Genomic DNA, 21,485 nt, shown 5'->3' on the forward strand with positions numbered 1-21,485 from the left:
ACTTTCAAAAATACTTTAAATCAATACTTTAAAGAAAGAGAGAGAGAGAGAGAGAGAGAAAGAGAGGAAGAGAAAGGGAGAGAAAGCAAACAACAAAATAAATTATATATATATATATATATATATAAAATACAAAAATCAATACAGTACAAACACAAATTATGAATTTAAAACAAAAATTAATTTTAAATATATCTAATTATTTCTATCTTTTTCTGTCTTCCTCTGTAAAATTATATATTATTTACTGCTGTTCTACACAATTGCTTTCTGGATCAAAATATAAAATAAAAAATTGCTAATTATTACGTTATTTTCATTCTTTCATTTACATCATGTTTATAAAATATTTAAAAAATTTTGGCAATTATACCATTCGATAGATCAAAGTTTTAACTTTGAGAATCTATTTTTTTTTAATTGCGATACGATAATTTTTAACTGAATTAAAAAATTTGCAATTATGCTTACATTTTTTTTAACTCGTAGAAGAATCACGAGATACGTCATTTGCCGAAACTAAATCTCGCAATTTGCCTATCGTCAAGGCACGAATATCTCGGAAAGATAATATGATATCATATTCCTTTTCAAGAATCTGTTTTATCTCCATATAGGCCAGCGAATCAATGCCCAGTTTGTCTAAACTGTCATTGAAATTCTTCGAATCAATGTTTTCAATACCAAGAATATTCGCAAACATTTGAACAAAATCAACTTTGCTGCCGTTATTTGCAGATTTGTGTTTCTTGGCTATCACCATGGACGATAGTATCGAATACGGTTGTTGAAAAAAGATATCCATAGTTGCGAGGCAGCTACTCATAGCTTGCGGTAAAAAATCGTTTAAGAAGATATTCTTATTCTTCATATCTGTAAAAATAATAGTATAATAATATCGTAAAAAGCGATTATTATTGATTTTAACAAGATCGGAGGGATATTTTATATATTTAAATTTGTATTAATTGGTTATCTTTTTTTTAATAAAACATCATTAACTACTTTGTATTATTTTACTCAAAAACTTATATATATAATAGTTTATCTCGTACACTTTCCCTTTACTAAATTAATATCTTTCTTACATTAAAAAAATACTTCTTTAATAATATAAATTAAATGAAAAGTTTAATTATATCTTTTTGAAAAGTCGTGGAACATCATGATCTATGTATATATTAATAAACAATTCTTATAGAATAAAATAAGGGAGAGAATATTTGAAGATATTTTATAAAAATCAAAAAAGGCAATAAGATTTGGAAAAAAATTGAGAATTAAAGAACCTCATAAATAAAGATAAAAATTTTGTGTAAAATTAACATAGTTTTAATGTAAAAATTAACTAAAAAAATTGTTAATTTTACATTTTATCACCCCCACTTATATTATAAAGTAAAATTAACATTTTTTTCTGTAAATTTTAAAAGATAAATCTTGTCACTAATAATACGAAACATATTTATTGTGTAAAATTAAAAATAGATATACATTGTGTTATTTTTACACTTTTTTTAGTTGTTTTAATAATTTAACATTTGAGTCCAATTAACATAACAGCAATATGTTAAATTAACACATGAATGTGTTAAATATTTAACACAAAAATTTTAACGGGGACCGTTTTTAACAAGAAAACACACATTTTCCAACTGTGTACAGTAGTGCGATAGAAGCTGGCATGAAATATAGATTACTTTCGATCTACTGTAGTGCGATAGAAGTGGAAATGAAATACCAATTACTTATGATCTACTGTAGTTTAAAGGAAACATGGATGAAATACTACCTACTTTTGGTCTACTGTAAAGCGATAGAAGCGGGAGCGATAAAGTACAGCCGATTTCGATCTACTGTAGCGTAGTATATGCTGTCACAAAATGTGCGCCACGCTCAATCTACTATGAGGCAATACAATTAAAAAAGCGTGTTCGGATACAATTCAGATATTGTATGAACTAACAAGCTTCCTCATCGAGAACAACATTTACCCTTCCATTATTGATTACGACTTGCTAGCATTGAGGAACATAGGAAGAGCGGTTATAGCTGTTTTTTAGTTTGTGGAATTTAGAATGCTATAACCGATCTGCCGTGCTAATATGTAAAGAAGTGACTCTGCACTCTGGCGAGCATTCTAAAGCACGCGCTATATAGCCTTCTAGCTACATATATAAGTCGACAGGGCGTAACATTTTGTCTCACACAATATATAACTGTGTTCTGAAGAGCTTCGCAGTTAATACTATTAAAAGAATAAAAGTGATTGTTGTGTGTTACAGTATATAACATTATGTTATTTTATCGATGTGTATTTATCTTGTGTATTTATATAAACTATGACGCATTATCTTATGTTTCTGCACGAGTTTACGAATCTAATGGCAGTGAATACGAGAAAATTAGTAGCAATATATTGCCGGCTTATACCATCGCTTCGAGAGCCGATCTTGTAAATTCAACTATATGCAAAAAAGAATTACGAGATTTCCGAGATGCCGTAAATCAACAAATACTGTGGAGCTTGAAAAGTTAGTAAAATTTTTATTCATGATGACATTTATAAGAAAACTCGAAAATTAAAGCTAATTATTTTAAAAACATTCTTATTTATGTTTATTTACTCTCCATTGAATTAATTATTTAATTTCATAAACTGTTAATTAAAATTAACTAAAATTGGACTAATTTTGTACCATTCTCTATTATTGTTTGTAAAAAGAGCAAAAGATTAGTTAGACTATATGTTAGTTAAAATTAACTAAAATTGGACTAATTTTTTACTATTCTCTATTATTGTTTGTAAAAAGAGTAGAAAATTAGTTAGGCTATAATTAATTTTAACTAATGAGAATGTCACAGCGCAATAATAAATGCACATTATGCGCATGTGCGAAATTACTTCAGCACTTTAAATATCTTTTGATATTTGTAAATTTAATAAACAATTGATTTAATATATTAATTAAAGGTTTTGATGAAAGTAATAATAGTAAAAAATTAGGCGAGTCAGCACAGTATTTTAAATTTATATGATTTGTGAATGACACAATATGTACCATTCTATGCATTCATCAGTCGCAATCCGAATTATTGCGTTCTATTTCAATTAAGTTATTTTACTCGGTCAAGAAATAACGGTACAATGAAAAAATAAAAAATCTTAGATATTATGTCGTCCGCTATTAGAAAACTGATTATCCTAAATCCTGATTAACATTACATCGTAATTAACATTAAAATTTTTTCAAAATACAAACTTCGAGTTTCTTTTTCGTTTTTGAAGCATCTCAATATCATAATTATTAGCTGCGTTATTAATATTTGATGTTTCACAATTTTCTTACTATTTTCTCACTGTACCGCTTTTTCTGACGAATGTATATTTAATAATAATGTCATCTTCCGCTAGCGTAAATTAACACAAAGAAAAATGTGTGTTCTGTGTACAACCAAATAATTTCAAAAATTAATTTCCCTTGAAACTTATGCACTATCATCCACGCTCTTAATAGCCTGAAAAAAATTTAAACCTTAAATTATTATTCACAAAAGCCCTATCAATGTTTTAGTGTTTTATTGAAAAGTTATAAAAAATACGAAATATAAGTAAGGATAATGACTGATTTATTCTTAATGTAGTGTATAAATACAATAGCTAAAAAAAATATTTGCGTATTTTATTTTTCTTGGAGAATTTTAAAGAAAAATAAATATTATTATTACAAAGTGTTTTATTTAATGTAAAATGTGAAATAAATAAATATATAATATAACTTTAATATAAATATTAATAAACCGATATACAAGGTCATTTAATAATGTAAAGTTTAGAATTAAACAAATATTTACATACTAGAAATATTTAAAAAAAACATCTATCTCTATAAATATTAATAATTAGCAGAAATAAGGTCCTTGATAATTTAATAAAAAGTTAACGGATGGCTATAACATCACAAGCGCAGTAGTTGGGGTGCAAAAAAAATTGTTTATTATATCTATAAATTTAAAACATTAATAGATGTTTGCACCCTTTCTTTGGATCATCTTCTCAGCCCAATATATAAGTAATTACAAAAATGTTATCGGATAATAAGAAAAAGGAGAAAAGAATAATATATAAATAAATAATTATAAAATTATAATTAGATATTAAAAAGAAGAAATGAAATAAAAGTATATAATTAACATAATAAGTTAATTATATACTTTTATTTCATTTCTATTACTTTTCGCAAAAATATAATTTTACAATAATTATTTATTATAATTAGCATAATTATAAACAGTAAATAATAAACAAGTATAATACAACATTAAGGTTTTTCTGTGTCCTTGCCGCGGCCATGTTGAATTGTGATGTCATAGGCGAGAAAACACACCCTTAAAATCCTTAGATGTCATTTTTAAATGAAAAGATATTTCGATGAAACACTATTTCAGATGGCTTTAACACACTTTTAAAATACCTCAAAAACTATTCTTTTCCTTTGACAACCAATCAACAACCGTAAAATGATCGCGATATCAGACTTTGTCATGCAGAATCACTGCGCATGTGCAAAGACCAGATATGGACTGGACCTCATATTATAGTCATTTTACAGTTGTTGATTGGTTATAAAGAAAAAAAAAGGTAGTTTTCGAGGTATTTTAAGAATGTGCTAAAAAGCTAAAGCAATCTGAAATGCTGTTTCATCGAAATATTTTTTATTTCGAAATGACATCTAAGAATTTTTAGCGTGTTTTCTCGCCTTTGACGTCACAATTACAATAGTGTCGACGAGGAGCCCCATGCAAGAACCTCAACGAATATATTTAATAATCTAAATAATGTAAGACATCTAAAAATAACATTTTATTTTTAATAATTAATTAAAATATTTATGATTGATTAATGAATAAAAAATATTGCTTAAGTAATAATTAATAAAACTTATTTTATATTTTTAAGTGCTGGACTCTAGCGGTGGATATAAACCAGGCTTTCTTTATGGAAATAATTATTGGCTGGGTAGTCGTAGCCAATGTCTCGATTTAATGAATACAGCTACTCTACAGATGGCAGAGCGTTATATATTAAATAATACGATATATCGTGATCCACAAAAGGAATTTCCACCTTTCAAAGTAAATTACTTCGTTGCTCAATTTAAACACAACAGTACTCTTCAATATCATATAAATCTATTCAATGAAGTAAGTTATAACATTTTTATGAGATGTATAAGTTTCATAAAATTAATTATAGAAAGAGAGTATCTCAAGTTATAAATTAAATTAAAGTGAATTTATATAGATTTAAAAATTTTTATTTTATCGAGTTGTAACAATGATATGTAAGAAGCTAATTATAAATTATATACTCATTCTTACATCTTAAAATAAAATTTGAATTCTCCTTTTTAAACATATAGGTATACATATTTATATAGGATATTATACATATTTATATCTCGACACGATTTAATGAACGAACAAAATTTAAATCCAAAAAAAGGATTTTAAAGCTTGAAATCTCTACTTCAAATAGTCTCTGCTTTTTTTGAGTTTCCTTAAGTTTGGTAATTTTTACATGACAAAAACCACGACCTGGACAAAATGAAAAATTTTCGTCTTACTGTGTGTGTCTGTAACTTTCTCCAAAAAAATTTGCGACAAGTTTCAACTTTTCTATGTGAAAGCTTAAAGTTTTCCCTACAAAATTGTTTTTTAAAAATGTTTCTAAGATTTTTGATAACGCTAACGCCAGCGGTATTTTTTCAAATTTTAGAAAAAAACAAGTAAAGTTTTTTTGTTCTAGCTGACACTTAGTAAAGCTCAATGTACATAGTGTCAGAGCACTGAAAATTAATTTTTTTAATGTTAATTGAACTTTATTTTCAACTGAAAGTAAGCAATTTCACCATTTTTGTTCCAAAAAGATATAGTAGCCACCATGAAAGAAATTTCATAGCTATTCGGCATATTTCTTTTTAAATGCAGGGTACTTAAGAGTATAAAGAAACATGAAGAATAAATTTTTGTTGTTGTTCTTTATAATTGTTTTTTGAATCAAAATGAAAAATTGAAAAATCGCTAATATTTATATTATTTTCATTCATTAGAATCATGTCTATATGTTTTTAAAAAAAATTGGGCAGCTATACCATTAGATAGAGCTAAGTTTTAGCTTTAAGAATCTGTTTTTAGAATTGCGGTACGATAATTTTTAACGGAGTTATGAGCAATCAAAGTAGAAATGCTCATTTCTTACTTAATCCGAAATAACGCAGTATAAAAAAAATCTTAGAAATATTATTAAAAAACAATTTTGTAGGGAAAACTTTAAGCTTTTACATAGAAAAATTGAAAATTGTCGCTAATTTTTTTGAAGAAAGTTACAGACACACACAGTGGGACAAAAATTTTTTATTTTGTCCAGGTCGTGGTTTTCTTCATGTAAAAATTACCAAACTTAAAGAAACTCAAAAAAAATAAAGACTTTTAGTAGTAAAGTAAAGATTTCAAGCTTTAAAATCTCTTTTTTGGATTTAAATTTTGTTCATTTTTACCAAAGTTACAGCAGCCTGAATTTTGTCTATTTTTTCTGAAAAATTAAGTGTTCTTTTAATTTTTGTGAGCAGTATATATTAATATATGTACTATATAGAATGTTTTGCTTTAGGATTTAATTATACTCGGCCTCTGTTTACCAGCATCGTGTTCTATAATTGACCTAAATTTAATTCTGGAAAAAATATTTTATGACAGAGCTTTCTTTATAAATGACCTTTATTCCATGGACTTCAAATTGGTTGAGGTTAAAGATCTAAAAGGCGATCAGCAATGGTTATTCAATAATGGTTATTTAATATTTTTCATCTGGTATGTTAAAAAATGCGAAATATATAATTAATATATATAAATTAATAATATATATAGAATATAATTATGTGTGTGTGTGTGTATATATGATAACTTTATTAGCATATAATAATATGCAAATTTTCTTATGTAGTGTTTAAAAATTTCTTGAAATAATACAGATATATTGGATGATTGCAAAAGTTCGTGCCCGATTTGCATAGATGGTGGTAATAACTTCAAATCGGGCACGAACTTTTGCAATCATCCAATATTTTATATTGATTTTTATTTATTTATTTTGCATTCCTTTATAATTGCAGTGTTTTAGCACTTACCTTTTGTATGATGATAATTGGAACAACATACGATATATTTGTGCATCAAAAATATATAATTATAAAAAATCAAACTATCGCTGGTAAGTATCGTCTCTAAAACCACTTAAACTTTTTCAATTTTAATAACAGATTACTCATAATTTTGATTATCATGTATCGTAATTTAAAAAATCACGATTATACTCTTCCTGTATTAAAATAATATTTAAGTATTGTTTAAAGTCAATTGTCAGTTCATTTAATAAAAATCAGCAAAAATTTACCTATATATAGTCATACCCAGTATATATACATATATATTCTCTATTAAAGTTAAATAATGCTTTCTTTTTTTCTCTCAACTAATTAAAGTACATCTTAATTTTTATATAAATATACTACTAAAAATTCTGTACTTTGATTCAGATGTGAAAAATATGCCCGAGGAATTAATGAAAATGGAAAAAGCTCCAGTTTTACTTCGAGAAAATAGAATTGGAAAAATTCTAGTGTGTTTTTCCGTATACACAAATACAGGAATAATATTCAACACGAAATTGAATGCTGATGCTATACCTGTCATTCACGGTTTGAAATTTCTAAGCATGTGTTGGATAATTTATCTTCATACCGCATTCTTTACGATGGATTCCATCAGTGAGTAATTCGGATAAGACTGTAAAATTTATATATATGTGTATATGCCTTATTTTTTACGTATAACAAAAATTTTTTGTATATATAGACAATAAAGGATTTGCGTGGAAGATCATTCCTAATTTCATAATTCGAGTAACAGCAAATATAACCGTACCAGTAGATACCTTCTTTTTTTCAAGTGGATTTTTATTAGCCTATTTACATCTGAAAGATAAAATGGACACAAAAAGAACTACATCGATTAATTATAAAGCAAAATTAAATTACTTTTTTATTCAAATAATAACAAGATTTATTCGGTACGTTTTTCATTATCTTATTTATACTAATATAAGATAATAAACAAAGACAAAATGCACATAAAAATAATTTAGAAATAAAATTTTTAACAGTGAACTACTATATAATAATGTTTTTCTTTTTAATATGTTTATAAAAATAATTAATTTTAAGGTTAACACCTGCTTACATGATGATGTTAGGAATATGGCAATTAAACTCTGCTTGGTACAACAAAACTTCACAATTTTATTCAAGTTTTAGACCGTACGAAGTTTGCACAAAATATTGGTGGAGAAATCTTTTATATATAAATAATCTGTTCGACTTTAATGCACTGGTATGAACGTATATGAAATTATAATTAGTTTAATATTGCTAAAAAAATATTAAAATTTACATTTTCAAGTTTCTATTTACAAATTTTTATTTTCTTGTAGTGTATGGTTTGGAGTTGGTATTTGGCCAATGATATGCAATACTTTATAATTGGTACAGTGATAATGATCTTGTCAACTGTGTAAGTTAATGTATTAATAGTATATTATAATTTATAATCATTATGTGCTCAGTATTGAAATAAATATAAGTTGCTAATTTCAGATACTTTTATATGGCTGCTGTTATATTGGGTGTATTTTTAATAGGTTCTATTGCGCTTACTGGTTATATTTCATATACTTATGAATATGTTCCGACGTAAGTTATAAAAATATTTTGTTAATTATGAGATTAATTATATAAGTCCTTTTCTTATTGTAGACCTGATGAACAATTCAGACTTTCAGATGTCTTGTATTACGCCCCATGGATCAGAATAGGTCCATATATTATTGGCATAATTACAGCTTATATTGTAAGAAGACTAAATAAAAAATTGGCCTTGAAAAAAGTAAAATATAATTTAACTTTTATATGAATTTAATGTAAAAATAAGCATAATTATTAAAATAGTTAGAGAATGTACATAAATATTAGATTACTGATTAATTATTTATCTATATTATTTTATATAGAATTTTTTTAATATATAGAATATACTTATAAAGCAAAAATAAATATTAAAATTGAGATATATGTTTGAACTGTGATCAAGATCATGAATTTGAGATACATTCAAAGATTTTAGTTGTCATTAATTGATTATTACAATGTTATATATAATTGATTACAATATTAGTTTTTTAATAAGCAATTTTATAGCTCGGTACTTTGAACGTGAAACGAGATTTAAAAATGTATAGTTCCGCATAAGTTTTTGACTTTCCGCACAAAATGAAATTATCACATCGCCCGATGACTCAAATGCAAAACGACATTTAAAAATATACAGTTTTTTATAATTTATTGACTTTTCAGGTAACGATTTTTCGAAGCGACATTTATTTTATATTACTTATTGTTAGTGCAATGAAAGGAAATTATTTTACCTTTGAAGTATTGGTGGTATAGATCTCCTTTAGATTAAAACGTTAAAAATTTCTTTGATGGAAATATAGAATGTAATAAAAATATTCTATTGAAATTATAATGCCTTTATTGAATTTTATTGTAAATGCGAGTGAAAATGGCTGAAGTAAATGGCTGAGTATTGAATATATCTCAATACCTAATAAATCATAATTTAATAAAATAAAATATAATTTTTACAATAAAATATTATCATATATTATGAGTTTTTAGAAAAATTATTGAATTCTTTTGAAAATAATAAATGATAAATTTACAAAAAATTATTTTATTTTGAAATTTATGAAATTTTACTAAAATTGCTTTATTTAAAAACATTTTAAATTCAAAAATTTTTTTAATTTTTATGTATTGAAATTGTTATTGACAGTCAATTGAGTGAGATTTCAGTATATAATTCATTACTATTTCAAAATGATTTTATAATTTCCGTAAAATATTTCAGGATTACGTTCTGATAGAGACTACATATACATTTTTAGATTTCATTTCGCGTTTAAAACATCAAACTATGTGCATTTTTATTTTTTAAGGGCCAGTTTCACCATCTCCAATTAATTTTATCGGCTTTTTAATTAATTAATTAACCGATTAAATTTAAGAATTACTAATTGCATAGTTTAAAACTGATCAACTTTATCCACATTTATAATGTCTGTGCTTTGCAGATGGCAATTCCTAAATTTAATCGGTCAATTGAGATAATTGGAGATGGTGAAACTCTAATGCATATAACGTTAAAATTAAAAATAAGCGGCATATAATATTCGTAATGTTACTTTAGAAACTGTTAAGGCTCTTGGATCCTCGCCGCGGCCATGTTAAATTGTGACGTCAAAGGCGAGAAAATACACGCTGAAAATTCTTGCGTGCCATTTTTAGATACAAAAATATTTTGATGAAACACAACTTTAGATGGCTTTAGCACACTTTTAAAATAGTCCAAAAACTATACTTTTCCTTTGACAGTCAATCAATAACCGTAAAATGATCGTGATATTAGACTTTGTCATGCGGAATCACTGCGCATGTGCAAAGACCAGATGAATTGGGCCTCATATTACAGTCATTTTACAGCTGTTGATTGATTATAAAGGGAAAAATATAGTTTTCGAGGTATTTTAAGAGTGTGCAAGAGCCATTTGAAGCGCTGTTTCATCGAAATATCTTTTTAGCGTGTTTTCTCGCCTCTGACGTCACAATTCCAACATGATCGGGGAAGAGCCAGGCGCCTTAGCACTAAATTTATTATTCTTATTATACTTTAATATTTTATCTAAAGCAATTTTTTTCAGAAAACTGTAATTTATTGTTGGTGTCTTGGTAGCGCATGCAGTGCTTTCATATTATTAGGCATTTATGAACAAAATATACCTGTTCTGTATGCTGCTTTTTACATTGCATTGAGTAGAATACTTTGGGCCATTGGTATAGCATGGATTGTAATAGCGTGCGTTACGAAGCATGGTGGTCAGTATAAAATATAAATATATAAATATATATATATATATACATATATATAAGTGTGTGTGTGTATATGCACATACAGAGTGTGATACAAATATGTCGAGACAATTGAATATCTCATGTAAACAATACATTTAAAAAAAAAATATTTTCTACAAAAGTTATTAAGTTTCAAGAAATCCATTTGATGATATTATTGTAGCGCGTCCTTTACTCTCTTTAGGTGGATTTAAGGAAATTAATAAAAAATTTTTAAAAGGAAATTAAAATGGCATTTTTTAGAAAGAACACTAAAAATCAAACAACTTTTATCTAAAACATTTCTCTTGGAAATACTTATTATCAATAATAATTTTGATTATTATTCAAGATAATTGTTTTAATCCACAAATTATAAAAATGACTTTGACATAACACATCCGTCCAAGATCAAATCAAATCAAAATCACCGATAAATTCAACGCTTTATATTTTACGACTTTAGGAAACTTTTTTTAAGTGCATTATATATACAAAATATTTAATCGTCCATTTGTACTATATATATGTATATTTGTAATCGAGATATATTCTGTAAATATACATATGTGTGTGTGTGTGTGTGCGTGCGTGTGTGCATATAATTTTTTTAATAATGATATAATTATAAAAAATCTTATTTTTATTGACACACATACAAGTACTTGATTGTGTTACAGGCATCATTAATCAATTATTATCGTTCAAAGTCTGGATTCCTCTTAGCAAATTGACTTATTGTGCTTATCTTATAAATGCCTTCATCATAGAATGGATTCGCCTAGCTAGTGAATCATCCGTTCACTTGGAATTTCTGCCTTTAGTAAGTAAAGATTATATCTAAAATATATTCCAATATCGACAAAGAACTTTTTATTATTTATTGTCAATTTTCAGACTGTTATGTATATAGGATACGTTGTGATTAGTTACGTTTGCGCTTATGTATTGACATTAATGGCAGAAATACCGTATATCTTATTGATGCGAATGTTTCTTCAATCTCGTGGAAAAGGCTAGTAAGAAAAATATATATGGCGTGTAATTAGAATTATCTATTTTTTGTTGTTGTTCGATTGAGTTAGTATAAGTTAATAAGTTACGAATGCTAATGTACGTTTTATAATAATTGTAATCTGAGAGAATGCAATAAAATTTTCATTTTTGTTTAAAAAATTTCGTTGACGACTGTATTATTAAGTTGTTCTTATTACAAATTATATGGCCAACATCCTGAGGACTTTTTCTTAATCAAATACCAGAACTCTAAGAATTTTACATAATATTAATGACAACAATTAATAATAAAAATTCCTTTTTACTAGAAGTAATATATATATAGTTTATTATGTTATCTTTAATATCTTATTATGCATGTTTTTATTATTACACAAAATTCCCTTTACAGGCATCCATTTTAAGCTAAAAGGAAGCTTTTCACAAAATTTTATCGAAATCGGAGGTAGTTGGTTTTCGCAACTACACCCGAAATGCGATATTAAATTTAATATACAGAGTGTTTCAAAAATGGAAATCAATCGCTCGTAATGAAAAAATGTTACCATTAACATATATCAGAAAATGCGTTGACTTTAAGATAACGTCATTATTAAGTTAAAACTTCAAATTGTTTTTTGGTTTCGAATTTTTTTGTCAAAATTTAACAAAAAATGGTTTCCATGAGTTTTATATAACATATATAATTAAAATCAGATAAAAATTGCGGGCTGCTTTAACATACAACTCAGAATATATTATTATTTGACCGACATCACTTAAGGCTGGTTTATAGAGGCCGTAAACTTTTTCCGTAACTGTAAATTTAAGGATTCAACCAATCACGTTGTCGAATCAAGCAACGCGATTGGTTGAATCCTTAAATTTACGGTTACAGAAAAAGTTTACGGCCTCTATAAACCAGCCTTTAGGCCCTGCGCACAATACAAAAAATATTAGGAATAGGAATAAATATATATTAAGCATTAGGCCTACTGCACAATATAAAAGTATAGACTATATAGACAATAAGAAGAGAAAATAAAAATATCCATGCATCAACAGAAGTAGATAGATATTAGGGGATAACAATAGATATTCTTTGCTTCTATTGATGAATATTTTCTATTTTCTGTTCCTATTGCTTGTACTTTTGTATTTTGTGCAGGAAGCTTAATGCTTAATATTTATTTCTATTCCTAATATTTTTCCTATTGTGCGCAGGGCCTTATTCTTTCAATTTTGACAAAGTTTTGACAAAAAATCGAAAGTAAAGCAATTTAAAATTTCAATATAAAAATGACATCATTACCGCAAAATCAACGTATTTCCAGACTTGTATCAACTATTTTCATATCAACTATTTTTCTTATTTTTGTATTTCCAATCATTTTCCGAGCAATTGATCTTCCACTTTAGAAGCACCCTGTATATAAGATATAAACATTTTAATATTTTGTAATAGTCTAATATTAATATAATTAATAAATGTACAACTTAATACAATAATTCATATTAATATAATTAATATTAATATGAATATAATTAGCATTACTATTTTATATATTAATTTTTATAATAATTTCATTAATAATGTATTTTTAATATTGTATATTAATTATTTATTTTTTATTTCCATTATAAAATAATGACAACATAATGAGTTTTAATGTATTAATAATTTCAATATTAAAAATATATTTTTTGTATGTTTTTTTTTTTTCATATCTTCTAAGAAAATTTCTTGTATCGGCTAAAATAAAATAAATATTATTGAATAATATTAATTTTTTCTGTTATATATGCATATAAAATTTTTATATTAAAAAATTTTTTTAGAAAGCTAGTTATTTATTTATTTTAATTTAATTCCTTTTTCTTTAATATTTCTTTTTGCACTACTCGTATTTGTTTTACAATCATATTAGAAAGTGAAAAATCGCATAAGCATAAAATACGGAAAATGAAACGGCTTTATATCTTATTATTATATATGTTTATACATATACAGGGTGTCCCGGGAGGAAAGGTCACTACTATAGGAGGTGATAGTATATAGGTTATTTTAAGCAAAACAGTTTATATGAACGAGTGTCCTATTCCGAACGATTTCCGAGATAGAACTATTGAATGTATATAGTGGCAAAATTACTGATAAGAAAGAGATACTACGTACTATTACTAATTTATTTTTCAAATGACATATTTTTTACACCTATATGTGAACTTGGTACTGTTGAGAATTGTTAGAACACCCTGTATATAAATTTAAAATTGTAAGTAACTAGTAATGATAGGCCTAATTAAGAGCCTGCCTCGCTAATTAGGATGCAAATTATTCTTTCTTTGTAAATTAATATTTATTTAGTTACATTTCGATCTTATTTTTAAACCATCTTCAGTATCATTTATTAATTAATCAGATTATTAATCAAATAAATCGTGTGTACGTTTTTCCATGAATCTCAATTAAATTGTGAATAAAATCACAGTTTTATTTTTAAAAATAGATCAAATGTGTTAAAAACGAAACATTAGGATATCAAATTTTTGAGTAATTGATTTCTACTTTTCAAATGAACCGCCACTGCGCTTGCGCAAAAATATCACGTGGTATGTGGTATATATTAGTGAAGACAATCTATACTGATGTATTGTTTATGGTCACTCACATCTCAGCATCTCACATGTGATCTGTTGTGAATGGCGAATGGCTCGCATTGAGTCCGTTGACGTGTGCGGACCGCGTTTTTACGTGTGAAGTATATTTTTTGGAAAGTATCCTCAGATCTGCGATCTGAAAATAGTTTATAATTTATCGACGAAAGTCTATCAATTGATGACCAAAAGTCGCGTAGGGTCACAATCCTTTAACCAGAATCAGATGGCTCGCATTCAGGTGTGGATGAACAATACAGGGTGGGTTTGTGTTGTTGTCTTTCTGAATAAAGATTAGTGTAGTGACATTTGCTAGAAAGAAAAGGATCTGGTAGATGTAGGGATTGCTTGGCCATAGAGTCCGCAAGCTCGTTCCCCGGAATTCCACAATGACCGGGGATCCATACAAGTTTAACTAATAATTCTATTTTGTTACACTGGTATAAGATGTTTATAATAGGTTTATTCTTTATTGCTGCACTGAGTTCACAGTGCACTGCACTGAACTGAACTAGTGCAAGCGGGGACAAGCTGGTGTAAGCAAGTATAAAGAACGTTTCAGTGCCATTTAGTGCAGTGATCAACATGGCGCATCACGTAATAATAAATGAATTGTTAGATTCTTCAGATGAAGAAGATCTAAGGCCCTGCGCACAATAAAGAAAATATTAGGAACAAATATTAAATATTAGGAATAAGAATTATTTTAAAATAATAAAATCGAGAAAACTCTGATATAAAAATACAAATTCGAGTATAAAGGACTAGTAAGGGCTAATAAACTATTAAGAGTCCTTTATACCCGAATTTGTATTTTTATATTAGAGTTTCTCCGATTTTATTATTTTAAAATAATTCTTATTCCTAATATTTAATATTTATTCCTAATATTTTTCCTATTGTGCGCAGGGCCTAAATCTAATGCCTGATATTTTATGCCATAAGATTTTTTTATTTTTAATTTTTCTAGTTATAACTTAATTAATTTTTTCTTTATATAAACATAAAAATAATTTGGTACCAGCATTCGTCCATGCAAATATTTCTGTATTTTCTTTATCATTTTTATTTTCTTGTATATTTTCTTGTATATTTTCTTCTATATTGTTTTCAATGTTATTCATCATATTTGTATCTTCATGTAATTTAATAAATATTGATTTATTTGACTACACAGTACAATTTACAGTATCACAATTAAAATCAATCTCTTTGTAAAGAACTTGAAATTCTGTCCCCCTCCTAAAAAGTCAATATAATACATTAATTTTCAATTTTTCTTTATTTCTTAATTATATTTCTTCAAAAAATGTATATACACAAAATTAGCTTTTATTTTTAAATAATTTCTATTTTTAATATTTAATATTTATTTCCAATGATTTCCCTATTTTGCGCAGAACTTTACTTTCTATTACTATTTATAAAATTTAATTCGCCACCATTATTGGACTTATCAGTTCCTGCACTGCTTGTTCTTCCTCAAGACCCAGTGCAACGAGTACAGTGAACTGTTGCACTAAATTTCGTTGCACTGCAATAAAGAACGGACCAGTGCTATCTTGCACTGCAATAAAGAACGCTTTGGTGTCACTAGTGTACACTAGTGCAGAAAGTTCAGCAATAAAGAACAAATTTAATTTTGAAAATAGTATTAGGTGTATATATTCTTCGAATCTTTCCATGACAGCAAATTGTACAGAACACTACGAGAGTCCGAGAAAATAATCGAATCGGATGTTTTCTTTTCCATGTTTTCGTGTGATTAAGGCCCTGCGCACAATAGAGAAAATTTAGGAACAAATATTAAATATTAGGAATAAGAATTATTTTTAAATAATAAAATCGAAAAAACTCTGATATAAAAATACAAATTCAAGTATAAGGGACTAGTAAGGGCTAATAAACTATTAAGAGTCCTTTATACCCGAATTTGTATTTTTATATTAGAGTTTTTCCGATTTTATTATTTTAAAATAATTCTTATTCCTAATGGAATAGGGCCTAAGGCCCTGCACACAATAGGAAAAATATTAGAAATAAGAATAAATATTAAGCATCCTGCACTTGGAGCATTGCATGCTTTTGTAAACAAGGCTAATCTAAATATCTAACTAATCTTATAACCTGCAGCTTATTTCTTTATTTGTTATTATCCACAGGCGCATAGGTGTATTCTGTATGGAAGCCGTTATAATTAGTCACACAGAAGAAGAAGAAGAAGAAGAAGAAGAAGTAATCTTGTTGTGACCACATGATCATGTCCGAAATTGAATGGTGTCGAGAGAGTATCTTTCAAATTATCTCACCCTCAACAATGTTTCAACAACCGTCACTTCTTTTCGCCATCTTTGTCATAGGTAATTCTTTCTTTACTTTTAATAGAACTTTTCGAAGAACAATTTTGAAATGCTGCTTCAAGTTTGCGATTAAATTTCTGGTTGCGAAAATTAATTAATTTACTATAAAAAAATTTTTTTCAGCTTTTTTTTCATGGATTTTACAAATATTCTAAAATTTACATTTGTTAAAAATTAGCTTTTGTTTATTTCATACGTACTAGTTCTTACACTTTGATCATCCTAGTGTTTCTTTGCTTTTAGTTTGTGCCAATGGCGAATTCATCGTTCTTCATTCACCTGATAGTGTAAAATTCACTGTGAATGGAGAGATCGAGCAAAGCAGTCTCAAGAAAATCTTATCTGCAGCTGTTGGTTATACTTGGAAGCAGGTATATAATTAATCATTAGTCTCTGTGGAACTACTTGACCATATATAAATTCTTGGATGAGCTACAGAGCTTTAAAAATATGAGAAACATTTAAAAAGTTTTCCATTTTTTCTTCATCTAATAAATAAGGGGAAAAAACCTAAATCTTTCAAAGTTCCATCTTTGAAACGTAAAGTCTCTAAATTATTTTATGTTTTAAATATTATTGTTTCAAATATAAATATATATATATTTGAAGATCTTTAACATGCTTTATAGAAGAACGCTGATCGTAACATCACTATATTGGATCCATTTGCGATGCCTAAAGCATTGGTTGTTACAGAAATTGATGGAATAAAGAACCTGCTAAAAGATGGAACTTCAATCATGTATCCTTGGATTGTTGATGAAGTAGAAGAGACCACTTGGCAAGCAATTAAAAGCAGAGTAAAGGAACGAAGCGATGATACTACCTTGGTTGGATTAACTTGAGTGGTGCTGTAAGTATTAAAATAGATAAAGAACTAGTTAAAAAGACAGTTTTCTTCAAAATATTTCAACAAAACATTTTTAAGTAATTTAATATTTTATGAAACACACATGTAGGCATTAATATCTTCATTATTCAAAGAATATGCTTTTTTTTTTTATTAAGGTTTTGATATTATAATCTCTCTTTTTAGTTTCCTTCCTTCTTTTTTTTTATTTTTATTACCTTTATCTCTTTCTCTCACCTAAGAGAAGACTTACAATTAATAATCAATATTGCTTCCTCATAGAGGAAGCTTTGTTTTCGTGAAAAAATTTTTTTTTCGGATTTCTATGCCAATGTGTTTAGAATGTTCCAAACCATCGAAAAATCACATTTTTACAAAATATCTGCATGTATGTATGTATGTATCCATCTACGGATTTTTCAAACGTCCATAACTCAAGAACTGCTTGAGCTACAGCGCTTTAATTTTGCACACAAGTAAAGTAGTACAACACTTTTATTTACTGTAATTTTTAGAAAAATTCATAAAGTGTTTTAGATTTTAATCTAATTTTAATTTTTTTTTTAAATGGCGTGATTTCTCTAACTTCCGTAAATTTTGAGATATCGGGTTAAATTTTTTTACATGAATAGATTATCATTAAAGGTTGGTTGGTATTGAATTTGTCGAAAATCGGTAAAGGGATTTATTTTTTATGAAATTTTAAATGTTTCAAAAAATGAAAATTTTACGAAAGAAACATACAAAAGGAAGTACATACATACATACATACATACACACATATATATACGTGACAAAAAATGTTATTTTATATGAAACAAATGTGTAAATTGGAAACTTGCACATTGCTTCCTCACCATTCTATTTCGCTCATTAAGCTTCCTCTCTGAGGAAGCCAAAATTGAAAAACTAGCTTGCTCATAGAGAAAGATTAATGAGCGAAATAGAATGGTGAGGAAGCAATGTGCAAGTTTCCAATTTGCACACTTGTTTTAATTTTGTTTATATTTTAATTTTATTTTGTTTACATTTCAGCTCTTAACCCAGATCTCGGATCTTCATAGGGACACCTCAATGATTACCAAAGAGGCGTATATTCTACTGAATAACGCAATGGAATGCAAGGCTTTTGTGAATACTTATGATGGCCTTAAGGTGCACCAATTTTACTCGCAATTTTACATAACAATCATTAACCTATATCGGCTCTTTAATTTTTAACTAATTTTTTAGTCTATTTTCGTGTTCATTTTCGTGTATAAATACACAATTATAAAGTGTTATTATTTAAATACATTTGAATTTCTGTCCCAGGTCTCAGTATTCACGAATGACGCCAGCAAGATGAGGAACGTCCGCTTTGTGCTTCTCAAGAAACAGCATAGAGACTCTCCTCATTGTTATCGCCGCAAACAAAATGTGATGTAGAAATCATTCTCGTCCGCAGCATCAGAATCTGATCTCTCCGAGATTATAATTTAAAAATTACATATATTATATAAGTAAACGCTGAAATGCTGTCAGAAATACTGGATGTCGAGTCAATGTCTTAATCAAGGTACGCGATCAAAATTAGCTATTTTTTTATTGTTGTTCGATTGAGTTAGGATAAGTGGATAAGTTACGAATGCTAATGTACGTTGTATAATAATTGTAAATAACTGTAATAAAATTTTCATTCATCTTTTAAAAATTTATTCGTCATGTTAATAATATTGCTCAATATCAAGCATTATCATCATTTAATGTGTCAAATTAATATCTTGTATCTTATTCTCTTACACTGCTCGTCATTAAGTTCAAATATGAATTACTGATTACTGGATATATGGATAGGAAAAATTTCTTGCTTACAACGAATCTCATCGATGAATTGTTGCTTAACGTTAGATTTACTTGACAGCTAATGAGGGAACGTATAGACAAAAAATATTGTTTTTTCGTTTTTATTAACAAAGTAATCAATAATAATGGTATTCTCTAAATAAAAGCTTGGTTAATAAGAAAGTAATAAGCGAAAATTGAAAACAAACTGCTGTAATTATTGATAATCACAGACTTCTAAACCGTTCACATGCTTAAGGATTTCATGGTAAAAATACAGCTAGGAGACTAAATATTTAAAGAAATAATTTAAGCATATCTTATTATACAATATACATATAATTTATGGAAAATTTTTTACCTATATACTTATTTTTTAATTAGTAAAAAGAAAAACAAAGAACCTACAAAATTTGAGAAAAAATAATAAAATTTGTATTTAAAAAAAAATCCGCCATAAAAAATTCCATTATTTTAATTTTTATTAGATTTTTAATAAATATCCCAAAAAGTGACCAAAAACTTAAATAAAAATAAAACATTTTATAAAAATTTGTTTGCCATATTATATCCACTATTTTGTGATTATAAAATTTGACTTTTAATTTCGTAATCAGCAATCTAAAAAAAACGTAAATACAAATATCAATAAAAATTTGTTCAGTAGAAACAAAAGACTTTTGTTTCTCCAAAAGATAAAGAGATAGAGATATGGAAAATTAAAGGAATGCTTGGATAGTTTACATTTATTTCTAATAACAACTATGCTTTCTTTTCTATATTTTTGATGGGTTTATTTAAAAAACATTTAACTAGCCGAACTAACAAATGTGATGAAGTCATAGCAATCTCTGTCAATATTTCCTCCAATGATAAATCGTCACAAGTTTTCGAATGTTATCATGTCGATCATTTCGATGAGTATTAATCATCAAAAAGGTATTATAGTCATTAGTGTTTATCATAAAAAAAACTTTCTAAAATGCATGAAAAATTTTAAATCTCTTTGAAATAGTGAATTCTATTACTTACAAATGTGTAGATATTACTGAAAGGTCCTATTATTTTTAAGTACAATATATATCATTGTCAATATGAGGTCAAATGTCAAAAATTATTCAACATTTTAAACAAAAATTTTCAGCACTTTTGCGCGCATATATAGCTTGTGTTAAGAGAGTTAAAAAGTATATATATAAATTATGAAGCTGTGTGTGTGTGTGTGTGGAATGATATTCAACATGACCCAAAAAGTCAAAAATTGAATGTTAGTCAGAATTGGACCCTTCGGTTTTTGACATTTGACTTTAATTGGGACTTCAATTTGGGCAGCAATGTTATATACCTATATATCGCGTTGCAGTGAAGAGAAAGAGAAGTGTTAAATAAAATAATAAAATCTTTAGCTCTGTTTTTGGATCCTTACTGCGGCCAGAACACTTTCGCTGAATCATTAGTATTTTTCGCTGAATGTATTATAATAGTATTTTTAATAAACGATATACCTCGCGATTGTGCGCAACTAATTATAAATGTATCTCTGGTTTTCCAATTCCTAAGCATATAGCTTACCTTGAAATACTTGTTTTACTTGTGTTGGATTCTTATATTATTAACCAATGCCACGATTTTCTATACGTATCTATATATATTATATATATAAATATTGTGATAAATTTACGAAATTATTACATCGCGCATTTTTTAATTCACATTTCCATCTGATTAGAT

At 27.0% G+C, this 21,485-nt stretch overlaps 2 protein-coding genes and 1 long non-coding RNA gene across 4 annotated transcripts; 2 read left to right on the top strand and 1 right to left on the bottom strand.

The window, feature by feature from the left end:
* Positions 1 to 214: 214 nt before the first annotated feature.
* LOC145940549 (fatty acid synthase-like) lies at positions 215 to 14,855 on the bottom strand. 2 transcript variants are annotated; one of them, XM_083045823.1, is made up of 3 exons: positions 14,735 to 14,855; positions 472 to 873; positions 215 to 270 (listed from the first exon to the last, which is right to left on the bottom strand). In XM_083045823.1, exons 1-2 carry the CDS (start codon positions 14,781 to 14,783, stop codon positions 479 to 481), a joined length of 444 nt encoding a protein of 147 aa, XP_082901949.1. In that variant the 5' UTR covers positions 14,784 to 14,855; the 3' UTR covers positions 215 to 270; positions 472 to 478. The 2 variants fall into 2 exon arrangements, with proteins under 2 accessions (XP_082901949.1, XP_082901947.1); XM_083045821.1 differs by lacking the exon at positions 215 to 270 and having other exon boundaries at positions 429 to 873.
* Positions 2,253 to 12,125, top strand: LOC145940467 (nose resistant to fluoxetine protein 6-like). The gene is made up of 13 exons (XM_083045655.1): positions 2,253 to 2,534; positions 4,961 to 5,205; positions 6,674 to 6,873; positions 7,176 to 7,273; positions 7,599 to 7,829; positions 7,918 to 8,131; positions 8,286 to 8,451; positions 8,552 to 8,631; positions 8,715 to 8,810; positions 8,874 to 9,003; positions 10,877 to 11,051; positions 11,747 to 11,889; positions 11,964 to 12,125. Exons 1-13 carry the CDS (start codon positions 2,297 to 2,299, stop codon positions 12,084 to 12,086), a joined length of 2,139 nt encoding a protein of 712 aa, XP_082901781.1. The 5' UTR covers positions 2,253 to 2,296; the 3' UTR covers positions 12,087 to 12,125.
* LOC145940551 (uncharacterized) lies at positions 14,846 to 19,627 on the top strand. The gene is made up of 6 exons (XR_014426041.1): positions 14,846 to 14,981; positions 16,883 to 17,080; positions 17,324 to 17,451; positions 17,777 to 17,933; positions 18,966 to 19,085; positions 19,245 to 19,627. It is a non-coding gene; the product is annotated as an uncharacterized LOC145940551 (long non-coding RNA).
* The last annotated feature ends 1,858 nt before the right edge of the window (positions 19,628 to 21,485 follow it).

This window comes from Prenolepis imparis, unplaced genomic scaffold, assembly GCF_030444845.1.
Source record: "Prenolepis imparis isolate NDT839.2.m4 unplaced genomic scaffold, iyPreImpa1.0 SCAF_9, whole genome shotgun sequence".
Classification (NCBI taxonomy): Eukaryota; Metazoa; Arthropoda; class Insecta; order Hymenoptera; family Formicidae; genus Prenolepis; species Prenolepis imparis.

What these genes read in the sequence shown, in the direction of transcription:
- LOC145940549 (XM_083045823.1), bottom strand. Translation starts at nt 14,783, where the DNA reads ATGCGAGCCATTCGCCATTCACAACAGATCACATGTGAGATGCTGAGA. An exon ending in CACATGTGAGATGCTGAGAT is followed by an intron (nt 874 to 14,734) that starts GTGAGTGACCAT and finishes TTATTTTTACAG; the next exon opens with ATATGAAGAATAAGAATATC.
- LOC145940467 (XM_083045655.1), top strand. Translation starts at nt 2,297, where the DNA reads ATGTTATTTTATCGATGTGTATTTATCTTGTGTATTTATATAAACTAT. An exon ending in AATACTGTGGAGCTTGAAAA is followed by an intron (nt 2,535 to 4,960) that starts GTTAGTAAAATT and finishes TATATTTTTAAG; the next exon opens with TGCTGGACTCTAGCGGTGGA. An exon ending in GTGCGTTACGAAGCATGGTG is followed by an intron (nt 11,052 to 11,746) that starts GTCAGTATAAAA and finishes ATTGTGTTACAG; the next exon opens with GCATCATTAATCAATTATTA.